Here is a 26159-nt window from a genome sequence, read left to right on the forward strand (position 1 = left end):
CGTAAGCACCAGACCATACCAATTCTTTCACTTCCCGTGTTACATGCCTGGCCAAATATTCACTCCCGGTGCGTGACTCGCCCACACCCAGTAAAGGTAATGTCACTTCCTTACCTATTGAAACAACTCCAATTGGTTCCGTCACCTTGTCCTTCCCATGGCTGCTCAATGGCACATCTTTGTTGTTTCCTACCAAAAGAACCCCCCTTTGGTTGGTGAAGAGATGGAGTACCTGGCCCCTCGCCCGGCGTATCACCCGGTGTTGCAATAATCTTTGCCACCATCTTTTTTAGCCTCAACCAAAGGGTCTTCCCCACCTCCTTTGCCCCCACAGAAGCTGGCAACATCCCTCCCCTCCCTAACCAAGGGATAACCGCTGCTATTTGTGCCACTAATTCCTGTGGGACCTGATTGGTGCTCCCAGGTGCATCTGACGGGACACCACCCTGAGGGGCCACCCCTACCGGGGCCGTTGTGAAAGGTGTAGGGACCACTGGGACAGGTATAGAGATCACTGGACTAGGTGTGAGCACCACTAGGATAGGTGTGGGGATCACTGGAATAATTGTGGGGACCACTGGGACCGCTGTGAATGGAACCCCTGAGGGACCCTCGCCCGAAGGGACCTCACCCAGATGATGAACTGGCACGTAGGCTTTTTCCTGGTTCTTTCCCTTCCTGGGCCTAGCCAACCAGGAAGCAACATCTAGTGCCAATATTAAGAGATGCAGGATTTACTCAGGTTAAACCAGCACTGATGTTTCTACAAATGTTAAGCACTCCGAAGGTGATGTTTGGGGTTGCTAGCTTCCTGGTGGCTGCTGTACACAACAAGAATAAGAGAGTGGCACTTAGGCCCTTGGAGAATTGATTATATCCCCCTGCCAATGAATTGATGATATCCCTTTGCTAATGAATTTGGACAATTTTAACCTTCAGATATGCTCATTAACAAGATTTGCTTTTATGTATTTTATATATGTTATTTGTATAATACTGTGTATCAATTATGACAATATTTTAATTGTTTTTCATATTTTTGTGTGTAATATAATTCTGTGACCGCTTTTATGATTTGTATTAATCGAAATAAAGTTCTAATGACCTTGACCACCTGGGGAGTAGATCCAATTCACCCCTGGGTTTTGGGGGCACTATGGTACGCTTAGGCCTCCCCACCGCCTCACTCTGCCCTTCAACTCTTTCTCTGAGTTCTGTAAGACTCTGCCCTATTTTTTTCAACCTTTCCCCATCTCCTATCCATAGTCACCAACCTGCGCATCATTGATTCCATCATGTGCTCCATGTGGAAACACTTCGCGCCACGCTTACTGGCCATAGCTCCTGAGCCCAAATTGCAGGGTCACTTCTAAACTGATAGGCAATAACACTGCGAACACAATGCTATCTGTACCTAAGGGTTTTCTCTCACTGAGAGCCTCCCCACAATATTTGCATGGCCTGGAAACCTGTCCAGGTCCTTACCTGAGCACTGTTGGAGGTACGCAACCTGGCCGCAAGCACCATGCAACTGGAGCTGCGACACACCAGCTAACCTAGGTGTTGGGCGAGTAATCTCAAGCCCGTGCGGCCCACAGAAGCAGTGAAATGCAGGCCTGTCTGTGACCTCTGTGAGTGATGTCCTCGTGCCCTGTCCAATGCGCCACTGCGGAGAGTCTTTGAAATATGGATTCTGTAATTATGACATGGATAATGTTATATCCCTGATATCAGCTTAATCTGCAGCTGTATTCCTTTGTACTGTACCTTTATGCAAACCTGCTAGCCACCAGGACAGAATTTATCCTCCCCCTAAAGTGAGCATGCAAACACAGTACTCCCACAGCAGTGCACAATTATAGCTCAATGGGCCTGTTACCACCTTTAGTTCAAGATCACCCTTTATATGCACACCGCCTTTGTTAGCTTTTAATAAGATGAACTGCCTATGATTGAATAAATTGTACCTTTGTTGTATGCACACCGTAATGCTCAACATGTTTTAATTTAAATTGCCCCTGCTAGTTTCCCATGCAAGATGAACTGCCTGAACTAATTGTGCCTGGGCAGCCCCTTCACATAAACTGGCACCGTGTACAATAGGCGCTGAGCTCCACTACAAAGGGTCATATCCCTGCTCTGGCACCCGTTTTTTTAAAGGAAATTGCGGGTTAAAGGCGCATGGAGCTTTCCTCCTGCCTGATAACAGCAATCAAGTCAGTTGCGCCGGCTTCTCTGCTCGCAGCCCCCCCCGCGCGCGCGGTACCTTAGAGAAGCGCCATGTGCGCTTCTCGCAACCCGATACTTTCAAATGGAGCGGGCACCGGTCTCCGCGTCCCCCTGCCCCCACCTTCACCGCCGAGCACCTCTGCAAGTGTAGCGCTATCCTCCCCGAATGCGGCCTGCCGGGGAAACAAAAGGAAAATTGCTCCCGGCGATCCTGCCACGTCGATGGAAACCCGCCTCTCCTGCGGCGCCGATGCTCCCAACTCTGACACCTCCGCAAGCATAGCGCTATCCTCCCCGAATGCTGCCTGCAGGGGAAACAGAAAGGAAAATGTCTCCCGGCGATCCAGCCACGTCGATGGAAACCTGCCTCTCCTCGAACGCCGATGCTCCCAACTCGGCACAACGGGTATCCAAGCCTGTAGGGAAAAAGAAAAGACAAGAAAAACAATTACAGCCTCTCTATGAGTTAAAGAGGCAGAGACTCGCTCTCCCTGGCCTTTAACCCCTTACCTGCCAGGCCGGTTCTAACCGGCCTGTCCTTTGCTCCCTGGTGACCCGGAAGTGATTCTTTCACTTCCGGGTCAAGGAGGCCCGAGGTCCAATCTGCTTCAAGGCGTGCATGTTGCGTCATTGTAGCGCGACAGGCTTGCCTCCACCATAAAGAGGGGGGGGGGACGGTGCGCCCACCATACCTGTGGCGTGGCTGATTCCGGCCCGCCTTTCTCTTCTTGCAGGCATGCGGGAAAGGATTATGTGTATGTGTTGGAAATTCGTGTTTTAGGAGACTAAATGGGTTTGTGTGGGATTCCTCATGTATGTAATGTGGTGCATCTGTGTGTGTGTGTGGTGTGTTTGTGAAGTCTGTCAGGGGTTTGTGCGGTGAAAGAAATACACGTTAAGGAAGGAGGCAGCTTCCCACACCTGATGACTGGCACATTAAAGAAGAAGGCAACTCCTCGAAGTGATCATGGAGAGGCACACTAAAGTAGACACCTTATAACAGTGATCACTGACAGACACATTAAGGATGGAGGCACAAAAGCAGCGCACTCAATGAAGGGCATTAAGACATTCAATCTTGAATGGAGGCTTTACAGTCAAAACCCTAATGTAGAATAAGGTAACGCAATATGTCATTACCAAAGTAATCAAAAATACATTCATTACAGGTACTAATTTAACAGACAAATAAGGACTAGCAGCATTTCTACAGTCGACCCTCCAAATACATGCCAAATCCACACTGGATCGGTAATATTTTCTAAATATAATAAAACACCGTTAACTACACAGCACATAGAGTTCATTTAGTAACTGTAAAACGGACCATATGTATGTAGCAAGATGACAAATTCTATATAACTCCTCTGGAACCACTTAATTTACAGGCGAAAAGGGAGCAAACCATGCAGTAGGTGAAACGGAACTCTATCCGGTGATGGTGCAGAAAACGCAAGGCACTCAGGACCCAAACATGCCCAGGGAGGTGACAATTTACTACAGCCCTTTAAAAATCCCTCCAACCGATATGACTTCATTGACAGAAGCTGTAAGGCCAGTAAGTGGTCAAGTTTTGCAATAAAAGCAACTCATGGGAACACAATTAAATCAAAATACGTTTGGGGGAAGCTCTAAATGGAGATCTGAAACCACATGCAGGGGGGTGGTGCTTGAGGAAACCAGGACTGGTTGAGTTAGCAGTAAACAATATATTAGAAATATCACTGTGGCAGCTACCAGGAATCCTGACATTTATTTAGCTTTGTGCAAGCCATCTTTTACCAGAGAGTCCCAAAAGACTCTGTGCGGACCATAGGGGTGTGTGCTTTGCTTAATAGTGATATCTTAATGTACACAGTTATAGAGAGGGGTACAGAAAACCAGTGTCTAAGATTAAGGAATGCATGCAGGCTCCCTATGAGGACAGACTGCTACAACCAGCACATGTGGTAGTTTCATAATTATCACCAATGTTACACAGACTGCAGTTAATTGTATCTAATGTTACATAGATCATACTGGTTCAGTACTCTAATAGAAGGAATGCGCCCCAGGTTACACCACTTGCACAGGTTCAAGCCATAGTTTGTATATTTATCTATGAGGGTACTCAAATCATAAGGTTTCAAATCTCGAAAGTAACTACACCCACTGAGCGTCACAAATCCTGCAACTTAAGTTCTGTTTTGTTTGGTTAAGCCATGAATGCATGGGGGGGCATTATAAGAAACGATGCAAGTGATCCGTTTTTCAATTCAGGTGAGTAAATATTTCTCTTGATCTTTCAAACACTCAAGAAATTCGTAGGGAGCTGTGAGTTGTAGGAAAACGACCTGGGGAGTTCATGTTGCCTAAAAATTCTACCCTGAATATCCGAAAGTAGAATGACCAATCACCAAGGAAGTTAGTTTCCTAGCAGGCTCCCCCCCACCGCCAAGGAAGTATATTAAATGTTTTTGTGCTTAATACCTGATGGGGAAACAGTAATGTTTACTTTGTCACCAGACTGAAAGGGTGCTGCGTGCTAATGAACTGAATAAAAAATGTAAAACACAGAAAGGCAGGACCACTAACACCAAATGCAATCTAATTAAATTTTTTGGGAAAGCTGTGCAATAGAAAACAAAGGTGCCCTGCAGGAAACACCATAAAGCAGACACTGCGTAAAAAAACAACACAAGCTACAGGAAGGGCATGGATGGGGGAATGGTGTGTGCGAGCCGCCATTTAAAACGAAGGGCGCCTTGCCCGGTAAAAAAAAAATAATGAAAGTGAAAGTGTGCATGGCAACGCGCTGAAGAAAAAAAACGAGGGTTGCCACGCTAAAGCCTGCTTTAAAGAGGCAGTGCTGTCTCAATAACGGAAATAGTGCTCAGACTACATAAAACAGACGGTGTAGCAACACAAGAAAAAAGTCCAGTCCTCATAGAGGGTTACAAATATAGACAAGGCAATTACAAGGAGGGACTACAGAGCCTATTCACAAATGAAAAGCAAGGATTTAAAAAGTACAGTTACTGGAGCCAATTAAAAAGATGGGAGGGAAAAAAGGCGGAGCTTTAAGTTCCTACCTGAATACAGCATTCCTGGCAGAGCAGCGCATGCGCTGCCCAGGCTCGATCTAAACAATTAAAACATGTTGGCTAATGCACGGCGCGTCCTTGATATTATTGTATCGTCCATAACTAAAAACTGTCAAATATGTCGGCCTAGGAAATAAGCAGACATAATGCCAACATTTTAGTTCTTGTCTAACAAATTTCTAAAACACGGTAAAAGAATCTGAAAGCAAGAATAGGGTGGAAATAGAAGAGACTTAAATAGGACCTTTCACTCTGTTCCATATACAGCTAGTTGGATGAATTTGTGAATTATGCAAATGATTTGGAAGATTGAGCAGCTTGACAAGGGGACCCACTAAAGTTCCATCAGGATGTGGGTGATGTGATTATATTCTTCAGGCAGATGAGAAGTGCTGTGGTGGCTCAGATGCCCAATAGGGGAGCGAAAGTGGAGTCTGGGAGTCCGTGGAGCTTGGCGTTGCCACCATCAGTATGCAAAAATACGGGGGTTTAAACAGCTGTTCTGACTGTTCTGAAGTCTTTCTGCAAGAAATAGTTTCATTTTCTTTAGAAGATAGAGCAGGTACCAGACAGTGTGTATGTTTTTTAGCAGTATGTTCCTTGAGGGTGAGGTTGGGGGTCCATTTCACATTCAGTGAAAGTCGAGGTTCGAAGCCATCAAGGTTAATGTTGTTAAGCCAGGTTTGCAGTGTACCTTATTTGTTGTTCTTTGCAAACAACAGGAATTCTGTCTTACTTGTACTGAACTTCAGGTAGGCGCTGGACATACAGGTCTGGATGATGTGCAGGTATTTGAGGCGTTGGCTATCTGAAGCGGAGGAGGTATAGTTGTCTTTTGGCACATTGGTAATCTTGATGCTGTTATCAGTTAGTAGAGCACTTAGTGGCTCCATGCATGGGCCAGGCCAGTCATTGGATGCAGGCTAACTGCTTAAAACTTAATGGCGACAAATCGGAGGCAATGCTTCTGGGGGCTGAACCCAACATCTGGTCTAGCAATTGGTGGCCCGACAGCCTCGGAAGATGTCCATCGCCAGTTGACAACGTAAAGAACCTGGGGGTTACATTCGACTCCAAACTCACCTTTAAGTCGCAAATAAACAAACTTGCATCCCCTGTATGGTACACATTAAAACTAATCAAGAAGCTGCTGACATACATCCCTCCGGACACATGCAAAACCCTGGTCACGTTGCTGGTCCTCTCAAAATTAGATTTTGCAGCGTGAATCTTTCTGGATTCACTATGCTGTGCATATTCCGCGGTCGGTCTTGTGGTTGGGTCCGGATTCGTAGTATTTTCTTTGTTTTTTTTTTTTTTTGTAGCCCTTGTGTGCGTCGGCGTCACACCTCCTCGGGCGCATTTCCGGTGACGTCGGCATGCTTCCTGCGGAAGCTCCCACTCTTGGGCGCCATCTTCAGATTCTTTTTTCCGCGGTCGGGTCTGGATCGATCCCGTTGGGCTCCAGACATTTTTGGAGAAAGTACTGAAAAGAGTGGAAGTTGGAGTATATATTGGAAGAAGAAGACCAGAGAAGACTTCGCAGAACACCGACGAAGAGGAGAAAAGGTGAAAACCTCGAGAACTTCGACGATCGTCGACGTCCACGCGCTCAGTGAGGCCTGAACGCACGAGGATGGACAACACGCCGTTCAAGTTCTGCACGAACTGCAGACACAAGTACGCACAAAAAGACCAGCACCCGGTTTGCAACCTCTGCCTACCGGTAGAGCACAGAAGCGAGGACTGCAACGCCTGCGCCGTCTTCGCCCAGAAGACCCTCCAAGTGAGGAAGAGACAGAGGGTAGCACACGCCGCCCTCGGAGGAAAGTCCCCGACGCCATCGCTGTACGAGCTGGGGATATCCTCAGAGGAGGAGGACAACGCTGCCGCAGAAGACGACGGCTACACGGTCGCAGAGACCGATTACGAGAAGACGCCTGATAAGGTAGGAGACTCGACGTCCCATAAGAACACCAGAGACCCTGAGTCTCGAAAGCTCGAGGCCAAGAGCCAGAAGGCGCCGACGCAGCGACATCTGCCGTCCGCGACCACAAGCAGGCACAGCGGATCCTCGGAGAAGGAGTCCCTGGCGCCGAAGGCTGTTGACCAGCAGAAAACGTCGAAGGTCGGCGCCGAAAAGGACCGATCGACGTCGAGGGAGAAAGACCCTAAAGCCTCGGCAACGTCCAAAAATCCGAAAGCCAGTACGACGTCCAAGCCGTCGACGCCGAAGACCTCGACGCCGAGCCAGGCGCCAAAGAGGGGAGCCGAACGTTCCGAAGCCGAGAACGCGGCCGAGGTAGAAAGGAAAAGACGTCGGCTGGAAGCCGAGATGGCGAGCCTCTTGCAGCGAAGGAAGGAGGTCGCCGCCGAGATGAGTACGTTCACGATTCCACACAAGACCAAGCACGCCGTGCTAGATCTGGTCGACGAAGAAGAGGAACATGTCGACGACCACGTGCCTAGCGACGAGATGGTCGACGACCGGGAAGCTGAAGAGAATCCCTACGAGGATTACAGCTACGAGGACGAAGAGGGCAATAGAGTGGACGACGAGTCGGTCACCTCTGACCCACGCGAGGAGGATTACCTAGACGTCGACACCGAGAGCCCGGAGGAGGCGGTCGACTCGTACCCCTCGAGACCCTCGCCGCCGGACGACATCGGGGCATACAACTTGGCGATACAATCTGCCGCGACTGCATTCAAGTTAAAGCTCGACGAAGAAAAGCAGAAAGCAGACTTCCTGCTAGAGACTTTGCTCCCAACACAAACAAGAAGCCAGTTCCTCCCGATGCTCGAGAGCGTCTTGGCGCAGGGAAAGGAAGCGTTCAAGGAGCCCGCTACATGCAAGGCAGTAACTCCCAGAACAGAGAAGAAATACAAGCACTCCTCGAAGGACCCGGCCTACATTCGAGGCGAGGTCTCCGCTGACTCCATTATCACGGCCACAGCTAGGAAGAGGGCGAGCGTATCTACTACCTCGGGCCCACCGCCGGATAAGGAGAGCAAGAGGATGGATCTGGTGGGGAGAAGGATCGAGCGAAATGCCGCGACCCACTGGCGCATGGCGATTTCCAACGCCCTGTTAAACAGGCACGTCTACCAAATCATGGAGGGACTGGGGCACTTGGTGAAGGACCTACCCCAGGAGGCCAGGCAGAAGGCCGAAAAATTGGTCGAAGAAGGGAAGAACGCGGCAAATTCTTGCCTTAAGACGGCCCTGGACGGAGCAGACACCGCCAGCAGGCTAATGATTATGGGTGTCACGGAGAGGAGACACGCCTGGCTCAGGATCTCAGGGTTCAAACCCGAGGTGCAACACAGTATCCTGAACACACCGTTCAACGGCGAAACACTTTTCGGAGCAACGGTTGACGACAAACTGTGCCAACTCAAAAAAGATAACGAGACTGCAAGATCCATGGGGGCATTGCAGTTCAGAGGCAACAGAAGAGGCACCCCGGCACGGAGGCCCGGCGGAAGAGGTGGAAACCAGCCAGGTACATCGCACCAGGCCTTCCAGCAGACGCACCAGGCAGACTCGCAGGCTCAGCAAAGTCACCAGAAGCAGTCCTGGCAATACCAACCAAGGGGTCAGTCCTTTCGAGGGAGAAACGGACGTGGCCAGAATAGAAATGGGGGGCAGCAGCCCACCTCGAAGTGACTTCGTACTCCCCCGGGTGCCCGACCACAGAAAAGATCCCAGGGGGCACCACGTACAAAGGGGTCTGGACAATCTAATGACCTACGACCACATGACACCAGTGGGGGGAAGATTAAAGTTCTATCTCCAGGAATGGAGAGACATAACATCAGACAAATGGATCCTAAACATCATTCAATTCGGATACTGCTTGGAGTTGGAGAAAAAACCAACAGACAGAAAACCAAGGGGGAAGCCACCAGCAAAAGAACAGCTGGCGAGACTTCAGGAAGAAGTGCAAGAACTCCTACAAAAAAAGGCCATAGAAAGAGTCCCCTTCAGGGAGAGGAACAAGGGAATATACTCAACGTACTTCCTAGTACCAAAGGTCGACGACAAAATGAGACCCATCCTAGACCTAAGGTTCCTCAACAAATTCATAAGAACACAAAAGTTCAAAATGACCTCCTTGCAGGAGGTGCTGCCGCAGTTGCAGGTCGGAGACTTCATGGTCACGATAGACCTCAGGGACGCCTACTTACACATACCGATGAACGACAAGCACAAGCATATGCTCAGGTTCGCTATCGGAGGAGGCCACTACCAGTTCACAACGTTGGCCTTCGGACTAAAATCAGCACCGAGGGTATTCACGAAGTGCCTCGCGGCAGTCGCAGCGCACTTACGAAGACAGGGGATACACGTATACCCTTACCTCGACGACTGGCTAGTAAAAGCAAGCTCGTACCAGAAGTGCAAGCAGCATGCACATACAGTGGCGAGAACACTCATACACTTGGGGTTCTCCGTGCATTGGAAGAAATCATCAATGGAGCCGGAGCAAGTGAAGATCTTCCTGGGGGCAGAGATCAACACCGTACAGGGCAAAGTGTTCCCCAGCGAGAAGAGAGCAAGGGCACTGGTCAAGGAAACTCGCCTATACCGGAAGGGGCAAGCTCGGACAGTGAGGACTGCGAGCAAGATCATGGGCATGATGGCATCATGCATCCACCTAGTGCCGAATGTGCGGCTCCACATGAGACCCATGCAAGAATGGCTGCAGGAACAATGGTCACAGGCTTCGGGCAGTTGGGAGGATCTTGTGGTGGTGACGCACGCAGTGCAGAAGGAGATGGCATGGTGGACCCTGGAGAACCTAACGAGGGGACAGCCACTTACACTCCCAACTCCGACAGTGACCATCACCACGGACGCATCCCTGAAGGGATGGGGCGCTCACATGGAGGAACTCAAAGTGAGGGGCCTTTGGTCGCCAGCAGATGCAGCAAAACACATCAATTACCTAGAACTGAAGACAATCTTCCTTGCACTGAAAGCCTTCCAGACAAGACTGTACAGGCAGAGGGTGTTGCTACAGACGGACAACACCACGGCGATGTTCTACATCAACAAACAGGGTGGAACACAGTCGACAACGCTTTCGACGCTGGCGCAGGAGATATGGAGGTGGGCCATCCCTCTCCAGATAGACTTGATAGCCATACACCTACTAGGCAAGGAGAACATTCAAGCAGACTGGCTGAGCAGACAGACCTCGGCATCCCACGAGTGGGAGCTCAATGCTCAGGAGACGAGGAGGCTGTTCAACAGGTGGGGGACACCATCGGTGGACCTGTTTGCAACACGCCAAAATGCGAAATGCCGAAACTTCGCATCCAGATAACACGAAGAGGGGTCCCTTGGGAATGCCCTATGGATAGACTGGTCCGGGAAATTTGCATACGCTTTTCCCCCGATACCACTGATTCACAGAGTGCTGAGCAAGTGCAGGGCAAGCAAGATGACCCTGATACTGGTCGCGCCACAGTGGGCGAGGCAAACATGGTACTCGCAGATCATGGAGATGGCGCAGTGTGCGCCCCACAGATTCAGCAGGAGAAAGGACCTGCTCTCCATGCAGAACGGAGAGGTGCTGCACCCAGAACCAGAGAGCCTAAGCCTAGTAGCATGGCTCCTGAGGACATCGAATTCGCACATTTGAAACTACCTGAGAACACCCTCAGGGTCCTTCGGGAGGTACGAAGGCCCAGCACAAGGAAGTGTTATGTCGCAAAGTGGAAAAGGTTCACGATGTGGTGCAGGAGGGAGAAACTTCACAATAAAATGAAGAAGGATTCCACGGTACTGAAGTACCTGACACACTTGCTGGACAAAAAGCTCAGCTCGTCCTCCTTGAGAGTCCACCTGGCGGCTATAGTGGCATACACAAGGGGTGAGATGGGCAGAAGCTTCTTCACATCACAAGTTGTAAAGAGGTTCCTCGAAGGAGCAAAGAGGATTGCACCACCCAAGCGGGTGCCACCACCGGCATGGAACTTAAACGTGGTCCTGACGGAACTCATGAAGGAGCCCTTTGAGCCGCTTCACAAGGCCTCTTTGAAGATGCTAACCATGAAAACTGCTTTCCTGGTTGCAATTACATCCTTACGCAGAGTGAGCGAACTGCAAGCGTTGACGCTTCAGGAGCCATACTTACAAATACACAATGACAGGGTGGTGATGAGGACCGACCCACATTTCATGCCGAAGGTGGTGTCCAGGTTCCACATGAACCAGTCCATTCAGATACCGAGTTTTTTCCAAAAACCAACCACTAGCGCAGAGCGAGCCCTGCATACCCTGGACGCCAGAAGGGCGGTCATGCATTACATCGAAAGGACAAAAGGACACAGGAAAATGAAACAGTTCTTTGTGTCGTTCGCCAACAGTTACATGGGCAAGGCAGTAACTAAGAACACTATTGCACGATGGATCGCGCAAACTATCCAACTCTGCCACAAAAGGGCAGGAGAAGAACTAGCGGAGGGGGCACGCGCCCACTCCACTAGGAAAAAGGGGGCTACAATAGCTTTCCTGGCCAATACACCCATACAGGACATATGCCTGGCAGCGACATGGGCTTCGGTGCACACATTCACGAAGCACTATTGCGTGGATGTTCAGATGAACAAGGAAGCACAAGTCGGACAAAGGGTGCTCCAGCATATATTCAGAAACCAGAGCTCATCTTCCACCCAGCCACCACGGAAGTGAGATACCGCTACGAAATCTATGCACAGCATAGTGAATCCAGAAAGATTCACGCTGCAAAACGAATAGTTTCTTACCTGTCGGTGTAGTTTTGCAGCTTGAAGATCTTTCTGGATTCACTAGCGAACCCACCCACCTCCGCCAGAAAGATGAGGCTGGAGAGAGAAGAGGTGGTCAAAAAAAAAAAAAAAGTGATAGGAGAAGAAGTAGCAGAATATAAGGACATGTGGTAAAGAAATTATCACCTTGAATAGAACATTGCCATGACTTCGGGAAAGAAGGAAACACGGAAAAAAGAATCCGAAGATGGCGCCCAAGAGTGGGAGCTTCCGCAGGAAGCATGCCGACGTCACCGGAAATGCGCCCGAGGAGGTGTGACGCCGACGCCCACAAGGGCTACAAAAAAAAACAAAAAAAAACAAAGAAAAGACTACGAATCCGGACCCAACCACAAGACCGACCGCGGAATATGCACAGCATAGTGAATCCAGAAAGATCTTCAAGCTGCAAAACTACACCGACAGGTAAGAAACTATTCGTTATGGAAATGCACTTTATGCAGGGTTAAAAAAACAGCTATTAGCAAAACTCCAGCGGATGCAGAACGCAGCAGCAAGGCTGGTACTGAACATTCCTAGGTTCGAACCAGTGGCCCAAAAAATGAGTGGTCTACACTGGCTCCCTATAGATAAAAGAATCAAGTTTAACCCCTCCCCTGCTGATGACGGAACCGCTCCGTCATCAGCCGCGCTGGCGCTGTGCTGATGACGGAGCGGTTCCGTCATGGCCCGGCCGCCGCGCCTGCGCGGCGCGTTCTATTGAGCGGGGCGGGCCATGACGAAACCGCTCCGTCACGAGCACAGCTCAACCGCGGCTGGTGACGGAGCGGTTCTGTCACCAGCATGCGGCCGCCGCGCGGCCGCCCCGCCCTGTTAGCGCTGCGGCGGAATAGCCACCGCAGCGAAAGGGTTAAATCAGCTTGCCTGGCCTACAAAACACTGCATGGATCGGGCTCTCACTTCCTAAAGAGAAATCTAAAACCATACGAACCATCCAGGTCACTAAGATCGAGTAATGCTAAGCTTCTCATAACCCCCAGATTTAAACAACTACGTTGGGGGGGAAGAAGCTTCCTACTAAACACAGCAAAAACATGGAACATGCTACTGATGGAATTAAAAAACAGCCCCTCACTGTTGGCCTTTCGGAAAAACCTGAAAACTTGGCTTTTCTCAGCTTAGTCCACTATTGCAGGACGCAAGGCTCTTTCACTTCTGCAGCTCAGATCATTAGCTCCAAGACGCCCGTGGGTATTCGTGCGCTCTATAAATCCCCCAATCAAATCAAATCAATGTAGATGTTTACGCTGAAAAGGGGCAGTTAGAAACCCTGGGGAGCTCCTTAGGTAATGGGGATCTTTTTGGACCTTGAAGTACCCATTTGAATATTCAGGTTTACAGTCACTGAAAAAATGATGGTAATTTAGTTGAATTGTAAATGATGAAACCATTTTAGGTGTGCTCTTATTGTATTGTCTTTATATTAGGTTGAATTTGAAGATGGTTCACAGAGTGCCACCACAAGAGGGGAAATCTATACACTGGAAGAAGAGCTACCTAAACGAATTCAGTCACGTTATGTAAGTAGTTGTCGATCTAACTTTTCTTTTTTCAAATAATTACACCAATGAAGTCTTTTTCAGCATACTTGATTGATTGCAATGCTCTTTATTTTGCATAAAACATGAACAAAACCAATTTAAAATTAAATCTTATGAAACTTATATTTATCATGTTTATTTTCCCTATCACTATGTTGGGGGTGGGAGTCCACATTTTTCAATATCCAATAAACTTCTGATGTTGGTAGGAAGAAAATGCTTGACAAAAATGTACTGTGTTATTTAATGTATCTGTTGTTCTAGGCAGGAACAACCGTTTGCCAAGTTACTAGGTCAATATTCCCTATGTTTACCCCACTTAAGGATCAATGATTTAAAGCCATAAGTTGCTGTTAATAATTCTCCTTGTGTCAGAAGGAAGTGTATAATTGGTGTACATCTTTATCTTGATGTTCCTTATCTGAAAGAGACACGTTAGTGATAGATTCCTTACCTTAGAATATCCCCAGGCGTCAGACTGGATCCGGAAACTTTTGCGTAGCAGTACCCTTGCGCGTCGGTAGGAGTCGTCTGTGGCTCCGCGTCCGTCGTCGGCGTCGTGGGCGCCGTGATGACGTCGTCGGAGTACTTCGTTCGCCGCCTCCGCGTGCTGACGTCAGTTCTTCTTTTTTCCGCGCCAGCCAGCGCAGATCTGGAAAGAGCAGTTACCCAAGTCAATTTTTGACTAACTTTTTGGTGATCATTTTGATCCTTTTCGAAGTCTTAACGACTCCGACGGTGCCGTAGGGATGCCCGGCTTCAAGCATGGCGACGAGTGCGACCGCACCATGTTGGTCACGGATCCTCACCACCTGTGCCTGACGTGTTTGGGCGTCGACCACGACGACGAGGCCTGCCCCAACTGTCGGGCCCTTTCGAGGAAAGCCAGGCGGGAGCGGTCCCGCAGGCGGCTCGAACTCCAGCAGTCGGCCCCGCGCCGTGTGAGGTCCCGGTCCCACGGGAGGTCGAGGGACAGGTCGCGGGGACGGAGCCGTCACAGCTCCGGGAGTCGGCACCACTCCTCTGGGTCCAAGTCGTCAGGTAAGAAACACAAGAAGTTGAAGAGGCATCATCGCTCTTCTGACTCCCCCCCCAACGCTCGCGCGATGCGGCCGGGGGTTCGGGTGACACCGCCCACGCGGCTCCTCGGGAGTCGCGGGCGTCGCGTCCGGCCCCATACCCTCCGGACCCTCGGCTGAACGTGACGCCGGAGGAGATTGAGCGTTTCCTCATGGCCATGAGGTCCCTTTCTCCTCCGACGGGCTCCGCAGCGCCTCCGGGCCCAGCGGACCCGTCTGGGTGCCCTAGTGGGTCGGGGGCTTCGACCCCGACGCCGTTTGGTGCTTCGGCCCCGACGCCGCCGGCGCCTTCGGGCCCGGTGCCGCAGGGCCCCATGATCCGGACACAGCCTGTGCCCTCGGGCCCGGCGCCGCAGGGAACAGCGGCACCGGCGCCTTCGGGCCCGGCGCCGCAGGACGCCGCTGGGCCTTCCTCGGGCTCTGGATCCGTCTGGTGTCACCTCCGGCGCCGTCCTCGGGCGGCGCCGCCCCCGATACCTCCCTTACTTCGGTTCCGACGTCGGGACGGCGCCTATTGGCGCCGCACCCGACGCAGTTTGGAGATTTTTACTTCTATGAACCGACCTCATTCAATTACAACCCTGAATCTCAGGAGATGGGTGATGAGGAGGATTGGGAGGGGTCTGAGGACCCTCTGACCAAGGAGTGTCAGTCTAATATGGACTGGGCAGGAGACCTTGGGGAGGCCAGTGGCCTGGACACCTCTCCAGACACTGGGTTTGTCTCTCCTCCTACCTTGGCTTCGGAGGAGGGAGCTACCTATGGTGTGGTGTTGATGAGGGCTGCCAAGGCCTTGGGCCTTGAGCTCCCCGTCGCGGCCGTGAGGACTAACCTCCTCACAGAGGTCCTTAAACCACAGTCCTGCTCGTCTGAGCCTCTGCTGCCTTTTAATGAGGCCTTGACTGACGTTCTTTTGGGCACTTGGTCCAGGCCCGCTACGGGTTAGCCCGTAGATAGGAACGTGGCCAGACACCACCGCCCGGCTCCGGGCGACCCATGTTTCCTATCCTCCCACCCCACCCCCGACAGTCTGGTCATCCAGGCCTCTAATTCACAGACCGCATTCCCGACGGCCCCGCCGGACAGGGAATCCAAGTGGTACAAGAATTATGGAAAGAAAATATTCTCCTCCCTTAGTTTGGGACTGCGGTCTTCCAACACCGCATGCCTCTTGGGCCGCTACGCCCACTCTCTGTGGAAAACGGTGGCGGAAGTGCTGCCAGAGTGCCAGTTGGAGGTACGGGCCAAACTCGGACAAGCCCTTGTGGAGGGCCGAGATGCAGCCAAGTATTCAATCAGGTGTGGGCTGGATACTACCGACTCGCTAGGCAGAGCGATGGCTACGACAGTGGCGGTGAGACGCCACGCCTGGCTGAGGTCCGCCAATTTTTCGGCTGATGTCCAGAACACTCTGATGGACATGCCGTTCGATGGCCGTCGCCTCTTTGGCGACAAGGCAGACCACACGTTTGAGCGCTTTAAGAACTCCGGGGCTACGGCCAAGTCCTTGGGCCTCTTGGCCCGCGCCAGCAAATGGGTGCCTTTCGCTCCTTTCGTGGCCAGGAAAGGGGCGCCCCCACACGTGCCGCCAGCCACTCGCCGCAGACTATCGTCCAGCACGGCGGCGGCCGTGAAAACCGCCGAGGAAGCGGTCGGGGAACCAGGCGAAGTCAGTCCACACCTGCCCCCGCGGCATCCACCTCTAAACCCTCCTAGTCCGTGCTTTTCGGCCCATGTGACGCCAGTGGGAGGCAGGGTTCGCCATCACCACTCTCACTGGCGCACGGTCACTTCGGACAGGTGGGTGCTGCAGATCGTCCGGAGGGGCTACTCCCTCCCCTTCGAGACGACTCTTCAAGCCATGCCACTGCAACACCACCGAGTATCGGGGGATCACTTGCGGCTCCTGCAGGAGGAAGTTTCGGCCCTCTTGGCCAAGGGGGCCATCGAGCGCGTTCCTGGGCCAGAAGTAGGACGTGGTTGCTACTCCCACTACTTTCTGGTACCCAAGAAGGGCAAAGGGGGCCTACGCCCTATCTTGGATCTGAGGAACGTCAACGGCTTCCTCCGGAAGGAGAAGTTCAAAATGCTGACTCTGGCTCAGGTCTTAGCTGGCCTAGACCCAGGAGACTGGATGGTAGCGTTGGACTTGCAGGACGCGTATTTCCACATCCCCGTCCTGCCGGCTCACCGGCGTTACCTGCGGTTCACGGTAGGCCACGAGCACTTTCAGTTTACCGTGCTCCCCTTCGGCCTTACCAGCGCCCCACGGGTGTTCACGAAGGGGATGGCGGTGGTCGCAGCTCATCTGCGCAGGTTGGGGGTCTCAGTCTTCCCCTACCTCGACGACTGGTTGTTGAAGGCGGGCTCACCCCAGACAGTCGTCAGCCACCTCCAGACTACGGCGGATCTCCTGCTCCAGCTGGGATTTTCCATCAATGTGCCGAAGTCACACCTGTGCCCCTCTCAGAAGCTCCTTTTAATTGGAGCGGTTCTCGACTCGGCGCAGTTTCGGTTTTACCCGCCCGAACAGCGGGTTCGGGATATACAGGCTCTGATTCCGATCTTCCGGCCTTTATCCCGAGTTTCGGTCAGGTTGACGCTGCGGCTTCTGGGGCTGATGGCCTCCTGCATCCTTCTGGTGCATCACGCACGGTGGCGGATGCGGGCTCTGCAGTGGGACCTGAAGTTTCAGTGGGCCCAGCATCAGGGCAGCCTGTCCGACCATGTCCTGATCTCGGAGGGCACTGCGAGTCAGCTGCAGTGGTGGCTCACGGACCGCGATTGGGTCAACGGCAGATCCCTCTCCCTTCCCCAACTGGAGCACGTAGTTGTGACAGACACGTCCCTCCAGGGCTGGGGAGGCCACATGGGAGAGGCGGAGATCAGAGGCCTCTGGTCTCCGGCGGAGTCCCGGCTCCATATCAACCTGTTGGAGCTGCGGGCGATTCGTCTAGCACTGAAGGCATTCCTCCCCTTTGTCAGCGGGAGTGTAGTGCAGGTGTTCACGGACAACACCACCTCCATGTGGTACTGCAACAAACAGGGCAGGGTGGGGTCGTGGACCCTTTGCCAGGAGGCTACGCCTCTGGCAGTGGCTGGAACATCAGGGCGTGACTCTGATGGTTCAACACCTGGCAGGTTCTTTAAACGCCAGGGCGGACAAACTCAGCTGTCGGTGCTCGATGGATCACGAATGGCGTCTGAACTCGGATGTGGTGCAAGGCCTCTTTCTGCGATGAGGAGAGCCTTGGTTAGATCTATTCGCCACCGAAGAGAACGCGCAATGTCATCAGTTCTGCGCGTTGGAGTTTCCAAGACGGCACTCGCACGGCGACGCCTTTCGGCGCGAGTGGAGTTGCGGTCTGTTATACGCCTTTCCGCCTATACCACTTCTGCCCGGAGTGCTGAAGAAGATCAGGCGCGACCGGGCCCAAGTCATCCTTGTGGCTCCGGACTGGGCTCGAAGGTACTGGTATCCCGAGCTACTCAGCATGTCAGTCGGTCCCCCGATCCGCCTGCCCCTTCAGGAGGACCTTCTGTCGCAGCAGCAGGGGACGGTCCTCCACCCGAACCTGTCCAGCCTCCACCTCCATGCGTGGAGATTGAGCGGCGACAGTTGAGGCCATTTGACTTGCCTCCTGAAGTCTGTGATGTGATTCTGGCAGCCAGGCGTCCCTCCAGTAAGTCGGTATACGCCTGCCGGTGGAACAGATTTGTGGCATGGTGCACAGAAAAGGCTGTGGACCCTCTTTCTGCCCCTCTTTCCAAGGTTCTCCTCTTTCTTCTCTCTCTTGCCCAGCAGGGCTCTGCTCTGGGCACTATCAAGGGCTACCTTTCTGCCCTTTCTGCCTTTCTGAGGCTACCTGATCAACCTTCTTTGTTCAAGTCCCCTATTGTAACAAGATTCTTGAAGGGCATCACACACATGTATCCACCTGTTCCGTTTGTGATGCCTCAGTGGGACTTGAACCTGGTTCTAACCTTCTTGATGTGTGCTCCCTTTGAGCCACTTCATTCCTGTCCTCTCCGTCTCCTGACTTTAATGACGGCCTTCCTGGTTGCCATCACCTCTGCCAGGAGAGTGAGTGAGCTCCAGGCTCTTTCTGTCAAACCTCCTTTCATGTCCATTCATCCAGACGAGGTGGTTCTGAGAACTAGACCTTCGTTCCTGCCCAAAGTAGTCTCTGCTTTTCACATCGGGCAGTCCATCACCTTACCCTCCTTCTTCCCGCCTCCGCATCCTTCAAAGGATGAAGAGCGGCTCCATCGTCTGGACCCAAAACGTGCGCTCTCCTTTTATATGGATCGCACACGCCAGTTCCGGGTGGATGACCAACTCTTTGTTGGCTACGTGGGTGCAAAGAACGGACGGGCGGTGCATAAACGGACCATCTCTCGGTGGGTCGTTCTGTGCATCAAAACGTGCTAATCTTTGGATCGGAAGGAGCCTCCTGTTGGGCTGAGGGCCCATTCCACTCGGGCCACGGCGGCTACTACTGCCCTGGGCCGGGGAGTCCCCTTGCAGGACATTTGCCAGGCGGCTACGTGGGCCTCGCTGCACACATTTGCGAGGCACTACTGCCTGGACAGTCAAGTCCGGAGGGATGGCTTCTTTGGCCGTTATTGTCCTCCAGGACTTTCTGGTGTAGGATTGTATTGGTTCGCAGACCCACCACCGGGGTTGGTATTGCTGGGGTATCTATTCTAAGGTAAGGAATCTAATACTAACCTGTTTCTTTCAGATGAACAAGTTACTTACCTTCGGTAATGATATATCTGTAAGAAACAGTAGTTAGTATTAGATTCCTTACCGCCCCACCCATCCTCCCCGTTCTGCGAACTGATACCTAGGGTTAAGGACATCCCTTTCAGGGCCCTAGTTTCAATTGGCACCAGTGTTGGTTCTTACATGGCTCTGCGTGTTCTGGCGCGGAAAAGCTGTGTACAAAGAACTGACGTCAGCACGCGGAGGCGGCGTCTATATACTCCAGCGACGTCATCACGGCGCACAACGCCGGACGCGGAGCCGCAGGGGACGCTTGCAGACGACTCCTACCGACGCGCAGGGGTACTGCTACGCAAAAGTTTCCGGATCCAGACTGACGCCTGGGGATATTCTAAGGTAAGGAATCTAATACTAACTACTGTTTCTTACAGATATATCGTTACCGAAGGTAAGTAACTTGTTCGACACACAGTTGTCCATTCTATCACACATCTGCCACTACAGTAGGAGACCACTTCCAACAACTCCCACTTAGACTGTTAGAAATCTACCATTTAAATGTAGAGACATACGACATATATCCGCCAGCTGGACTGACATCAGATACCCCACACCCAGCCATAGTAAGAGACTCTACCTATGTAGAACCCAAGTAATCGCACAATAGACGACTTCGGCAACCCCTGTCTAAAGTCAACCTTTTCCTTTTTTATAAAATAGACTCCTTTAGCCATTCACTTTACAGAGATTTGCATAAAAGTGAGATATTGTTCATAGTAACTAATCTTTGGAGTAAAGCAACCAGTTCCATCAATTTTCACAACCATTAAACCATTTTCCATATTTTAATTAAGCAATACAATATCTTTCTTATTCGATTGAAATAACAGAGTTCATTCAATATGTTAATGAAATATGATGTGCTCTCATGTATTAGCTCTTCTCCATCTATCGACACAGATTTCAACGACATGCGCTGGTCAGTTCCCCAACATGATCATTGCATTGCATTTCCTCAACCTCTTTGAATTATGGGCACAATTGGAACTTCTTCTCAATGCACTCATTATACCTCCACATCTGACTTATTAGCACATTTCTAGGTGCAGCGTCCATCCAGTCTAACTTAAATGGCAGATCAGATGGCCAGGTGACATCACCTTAAATGCTTGTGGAGTCCCAGCTCCAGGCAGCAATAAATATTAAAGCAAGAAGCCTGAGAGCGTGGCTTCTCAAATGACAGAGCAAAATTATTCATAGAGTGGCCACAATAAAACTGAGAGCAGGATGCCTGAGTCTTTGGGTCACCTTATACACAAAAGCAGTCTGCCTGGAAGCGTGCCCATTGTAAATAGACAATCAGAATGACGTATCATATCCACCTTAAAATAAACAACGGTAACTGTGTGGGTAGCCACCTGAAATGCCATAGTGGGGTGTGTGGGAACCTTAAATATCACAGAAATATGTCTGAAACCATGCCCAACTTAAATAGCTGAGAAACTAGTCTGGGTGTGGGCCCACGTACAGCAGGATGCCAAATAACCTGGGCACCGTAAACCACAACAACATGACGCCTGGTAGAGTGGACACATTAAATGCCACAGGAGGATGTCTTGAAGTATCTCCACTATAAATGCCAGAGGAGGATGTCTTCAAGCCTGGCCACTTTAACCCGTTAAGCGCGCCGCAAATTCTGCCCCAGTGCAGACGTTCGATTGCGCTAACGGGATCCGGACGTCCAACGGTCGTGCGCAGCACTAGCGAGGTAGTGCACGCGACGACCGTTGGACGTTCGCAGCACTGAACGGGTTAAATGCCATAGCAGGCTTTCTGGGAGTGTGGCCCTTATTAATGCCAGAGTCGGATGACTGACAGCGTGGCTTCTTAAATACCAGAATAGGGTGTTTGGAACCCTTGCACCCTTAAATGGCAGAGGAGGATGCTTAAGAGCATGGCCACCCGAAATGCCCAAGGAGAAAAACTGGGAGCGGCGCAAACTCCTTTACCAGAACGCAAAACTTTACAGTGGCCAACCTTAAATCCGAAAGCAAGATGCCAGTGGCCACCTTAAATTCCGGAGAGTCCTCAGAGCCAGCCCTCCTCAAGCTGTGCGAGCAAGCGTTTCCCAGGAAATGGCTAGGAAAGCTGCGTTTACACAGGGTCTTGTTAAACTGAGCTCTTTAAACTTCAAAGGATCAACTGCGTGGAACAAGATGAACAAGGGAAGAGGGTGGTATCGGGGGTGCGGACTACCGAAATGCTCTTGTGGAGAGTGTTTGTCCAAAAGTGCAGATCAGGTGAACAGCAGCAGGAAGAGGCCGAAAGGCACATAAGCACAGACCCCTGCTACACAAGTGTCGGGCAAGGCTCATGGCTTCTATTGGTTCTTCCGTGCTAACTCCTTGGTGAAAGAGTAGCGGCCAGCACACACACCTATCTCTTTCATAAGACAGCTGCCAGAGTAGAGCGAAGCCTGTCCAGACCCTCGTATCTCGTTTCCTGTGGGAACTTTGGGAGTAAAGAAAAGCTGCATCATGTGAGGAGCTTTTGACTTCCCTCAAACACCAAATTAATAGTGAACGTGTCCCAGTGTGCAGTTGAGGCATTTCTTTCACGGAATTCCTCTGGAGGCAAAACTAATAAATCGCACTCACTCTAAGGCTGTATTTTCAGAATACCAAAAATTCACATGGACGCAGCTTCCTGTCTCAGCTGCATTCCTGCCCAGGCTTTCTTTGCCACGTTTCACAGGCCGTGTGAGGGACTGAACAACGACCGAGGTGTTGCGTGCTTTGAGGCCACTAGTGAATAACGTAAACACATCGCATGTGCGCAGCCCCGTGTCCTGTTCGACGCCGGACTGCTGCATGGGAAGTGTGTTCACTAAAACAAATGAAAGCTTCACTCAGGAGTGAAAGTGCTAAGATGCCTTTGTGAGGAGGACAGGCAGAGCTGTGAGCAAGACCGCATCTGCCCTGTGATTCGCACAACCTTGAAAGTGAAAGTGTCTGTACGACAGCCCAGGAGTGACGTGCCACTATCTCCAGCGCCCTTCGATACTGCTAACATGTCTGCCGCAACTCCCTTATCCCATCCTCCCTCTTCCCCATAATGGTGTTGGCGAAAGTCGTCTCTAACCCGGTGCGGGCAGGGCGCGGCTGAAGAGCTGCTGCAGAACAACTCTCATTCCGATATAATATACCCGCAGCACCGTTGCGGGGACAGGCTATGGCGACATAGCTTCCCCATGCATTTGTAAGAGAGACATTTGTATTGCGCATGTGATTAGGACAAGTCAGGCAAAATAGATTGCACATTTATCCACCAATCACAGGACAAACGAACATTAAAAATGCAATAGGACTTGTATTTACGGGAGACGTATTGCATTTTCAACGGAAGTGCGGGCATCAAACAAGGCACACGCAGGAGTGGGTGGGGGGCTGGTTGTGGTCCAAGAAGTTAGGGACTGCAGGAGGCACCGGGGAGAGGCTGGGGAACAAAACGTGTTTTTTCAAGTAAAGGGGCTGATAGCCTCGTAAGAATAAAAATGACAACATGGCCGTCAGGAGGCGGGACTAACAAACCAAAAACCAATCATAATGCTAAATTTATAATTGCAGCCAATCAAGAATATGGACGGAAAGTGGGCGGAGCTTCCCCCCACTATAGTGTATACTGCATGTCTTGCAAAGCGACCAGCGTGTTGCACTGCAACGCTAAGCGTGACCTAAAAATGGGTCAGATACTTGAACAGGTAAGTGCTGCGTGTCTTTTCAAAGCCATGCAGAAAACTAGAATTTCAGTGCAAGATACGTTAATTTTTGTGTTTGCCTATCCTGTGAAATTAGCAAAAAACTAATATTTTTTACTGCATTTATTTCTAACCTCAGATATTAGACCATTCTGATAGTTGTTTCCCCAAATTGATAATGTTTGAAGTTGTGACTCTTGTATGTGACCATATTACGGCCAAGGGAGGCATTTTGGTTAAAAAAGAAAACCACCAACACACCAAAATAATCCTGGAAAAACAAGCATTTACAATGCAACGGTCACGCCTTTGCAAAAGTTAGAGCTATTGGCATTGTGAATGACAAACATTTTATTTATGTGTTTCTTTTGAAAACAGATAAATAAATGTCCTTGTCATTTACAATGCCAATAGCTTAATCTCTCGCAAATGCTAGACTTATTGCATTTGGTCTCGTCTTTAGTAACGTTTAAGCAATTCTGTTTGTAATTAGGTGGCTTTTTAGTTTTTCTTTTATTAGTGTTTTTTAAAGTCCCATGTACATAACATGCATATGTGTGCATCTATGTATCTGTAAGTATGCATTAATATTGGTATTGATATAGATATGCAGATGTTTATATGTTTATATATGTATGTATATATACATATATATATATATACACATACATATATATATACGCATATATATATGCATGTTGTGTTCATAAAAGTTTGAAAAACACTAATAAAGCTAAAAAGCCACCTGATTACAAACAGAATTGCTTCATGTGTAATAAAGATGAGACCTATGGCATTTTGTTTAGTAGTGCCTTTGGGCAAAGAGTAAAGGTTTGGAGTAAGGTTAGGCTGTTTTTGCAGATTGAGTAGTAGAGAGTGAGTAGTACATAGTAAGTAGAGAGTACTAGAGAGTAATAGAGAGTGAGTAATAGAGAGTTAGTAGTGTGATTAGTAGAGTAAGCAGTAGAGAGTAGTAGTAGGGAGTAGTAGTTAGTAGAGAGTGAGTAGTAGACTAATAGAGAGTAGAGTAGTAGTGAGTTGTAGGCAGTAATAGAGTGAGTAATATAGAGTAGTAGAGAGTAGTATAGAGTGAGTAGGAGATAATGTGTAGGAGATAGAGAGTAGTAGAGAGTGACAGTGTCTCACACACACACAGTCTCTCACACACACCGTCTCTTTTACACATATAGTCTCTCACACACACACACAGTCTCTCTCATACACACACATGCTCTCACATACACACACAGTCTCTCTCACACACACACAGTGTCTCACACACACACAGTGTCTCACACTCACACACAGTGTCTCACTCACACACAGTCACACAGAACACAGTGTCTCACAGACACAGTGTCACAGACACAAATGCAGAGGTTGCCAAACGCCAGGGGTCTGGCTCCCGTCTTGATTCTCGCTTATGCCTTTTTTTTTTAAACACCAAAAGCATGATGATGATAAATAAGTCACATTCTCTAAAAATGAGTGTGGTGCCTACCACCGGCACAAATTAAGCCCTGGCTGGCAGGACGTGAACACAATCGCTTTCCACTTGATGCCTTACCAAGTGTGGACTGCATGCCTCCTTCAATTCTGTAACTGTGTGTGTTTAAGGTTTTATCTCATGAGCCCGGTTGGGTTGAAATGCAATACAGTTTGTTTATAAAAATATATATATATATATATATATATATATATATATATATATATATATATATACTCTTCTCGCTTTGTAGCTCTTGACATCTATAATTTTCTTTCCTAAGCATTGTCTTTAAAGGGGTCCATAGTTTAGTCCCTCCTTACCTCTCCTCTCCTGATCAACACTACACACTCTCATACCCCCTGCTTACCGCGAAGACTGCATGCCTCCTTCAATTCTGTAACTGTGTGTGTTTAAGGTTTTATCTCATGAGCCCGGTTGGGTTGAAATGCAATACAGTTTGTTTATAAAAAATATATATATATATATATATATATATATATATATATATATATATATATATATATATATACTCTTCTCGCTTTGTAGCTCTTGACATCTATAATTTTCTTTCCTAAGCATTGTCTTTAAAGGGGTCCATAGTTTAGTCCCTCCTTACCTCTCCTCTCCTGATCAACACTACACACTCTCATACCCCCTGCTTACCGCGAAGATATCACCAAATGGAACTCCGAGTTGTGGGGCTTGCCAAATATCTCTCCACCGCAACAGAGAGAAGGCCGACGTGTGACGTTCCCAAGATGTCGGCTCGCAAATAGTTTATCCGACACAAGAACTAACAGGCGGTGCAACCACACCCTTCCCGGACCTAAACAGCACAGTCCGGCAGCTCCAAGGAAGACACAAGGAACAAATGGACACATCGAGGGGAGCGGAAGTGATTTTATCCTTCTTCCGTTCTCCCGCAGAAGTCAACATGCAGCCGCTAGGACCCCTCATACACGTAGTTAGTTAATTTAGTCCCGGTGGTCCCGTTCCTCAAAGGAAGACCTCCGTGAAAACAGGACAGGGTTCATACTTGCTGCGGACATTTGCGTCACCTGGAAAACACACAAATGTCAGCAGCCACCAGCACCCACCATGTAATCTGGGGAAAAGAGGACGGTTAACGGGTGGCACAGGGGAAGCTTTCTCGCATGTTTCACCAGCACGATCTTCCGTTGCAGCAGCCCCGCGCGCCCTCCTCCCTCGCTCATGGTGGTAGCTTTGAGTCCGCACTTACGTTCTTAAAAGCGGAACTACATGCCCCAGAATGCAAAGTACTGTCCGGAGCGCTCTCCTCCCGGGTGTGTGTGTAAGAGCCTGCATTGGACCGTTTCTGGTCTGAGAAACAGTGTCACCTCTGTGTGCATTGCCGCCCTCCTGCTGCAAGCAGGCTCAAACGCACGACTCCCGGCTGCACCTGCCACCAGCAC

The 26159-nt window shown here is 50.1% G+C and overlaps 1 protein-coding gene across 2 annotated transcripts in view; it reads left to right on the forward strand.

Annotated features, from left to right (window-relative positions):
* Positions 1-26159, forward strand: part of KDM4C (lysine demethylase 4C) — a 2012700-nt gene that overhangs the window by 1963348 nt on the left and 23193 nt on the right. For both annotated transcript variants that reach the window (XM_086961357.1, XM_086961358.1), the window contains one exon: positions 13559-13651. In XM_086961357.1, coding sequence (XP_086817483.1) covers positions 13559-13651 — 93 coding nt within the window. The remainder of the gene's footprint in view (positions 1-13558; positions 13652-26159) is intronic.

This window comes from Lissotriton vulgaris, chromosome 3_1 (assembly GCF_964263255.1).
Source record: "Lissotriton vulgaris chromosome 3_1, aLisVul1.2, whole genome shotgun sequence".
Lineage (NCBI taxonomy): Eukaryota > Metazoa > Chordata > Amphibia > Caudata > Salamandridae > Lissotriton > Lissotriton vulgaris.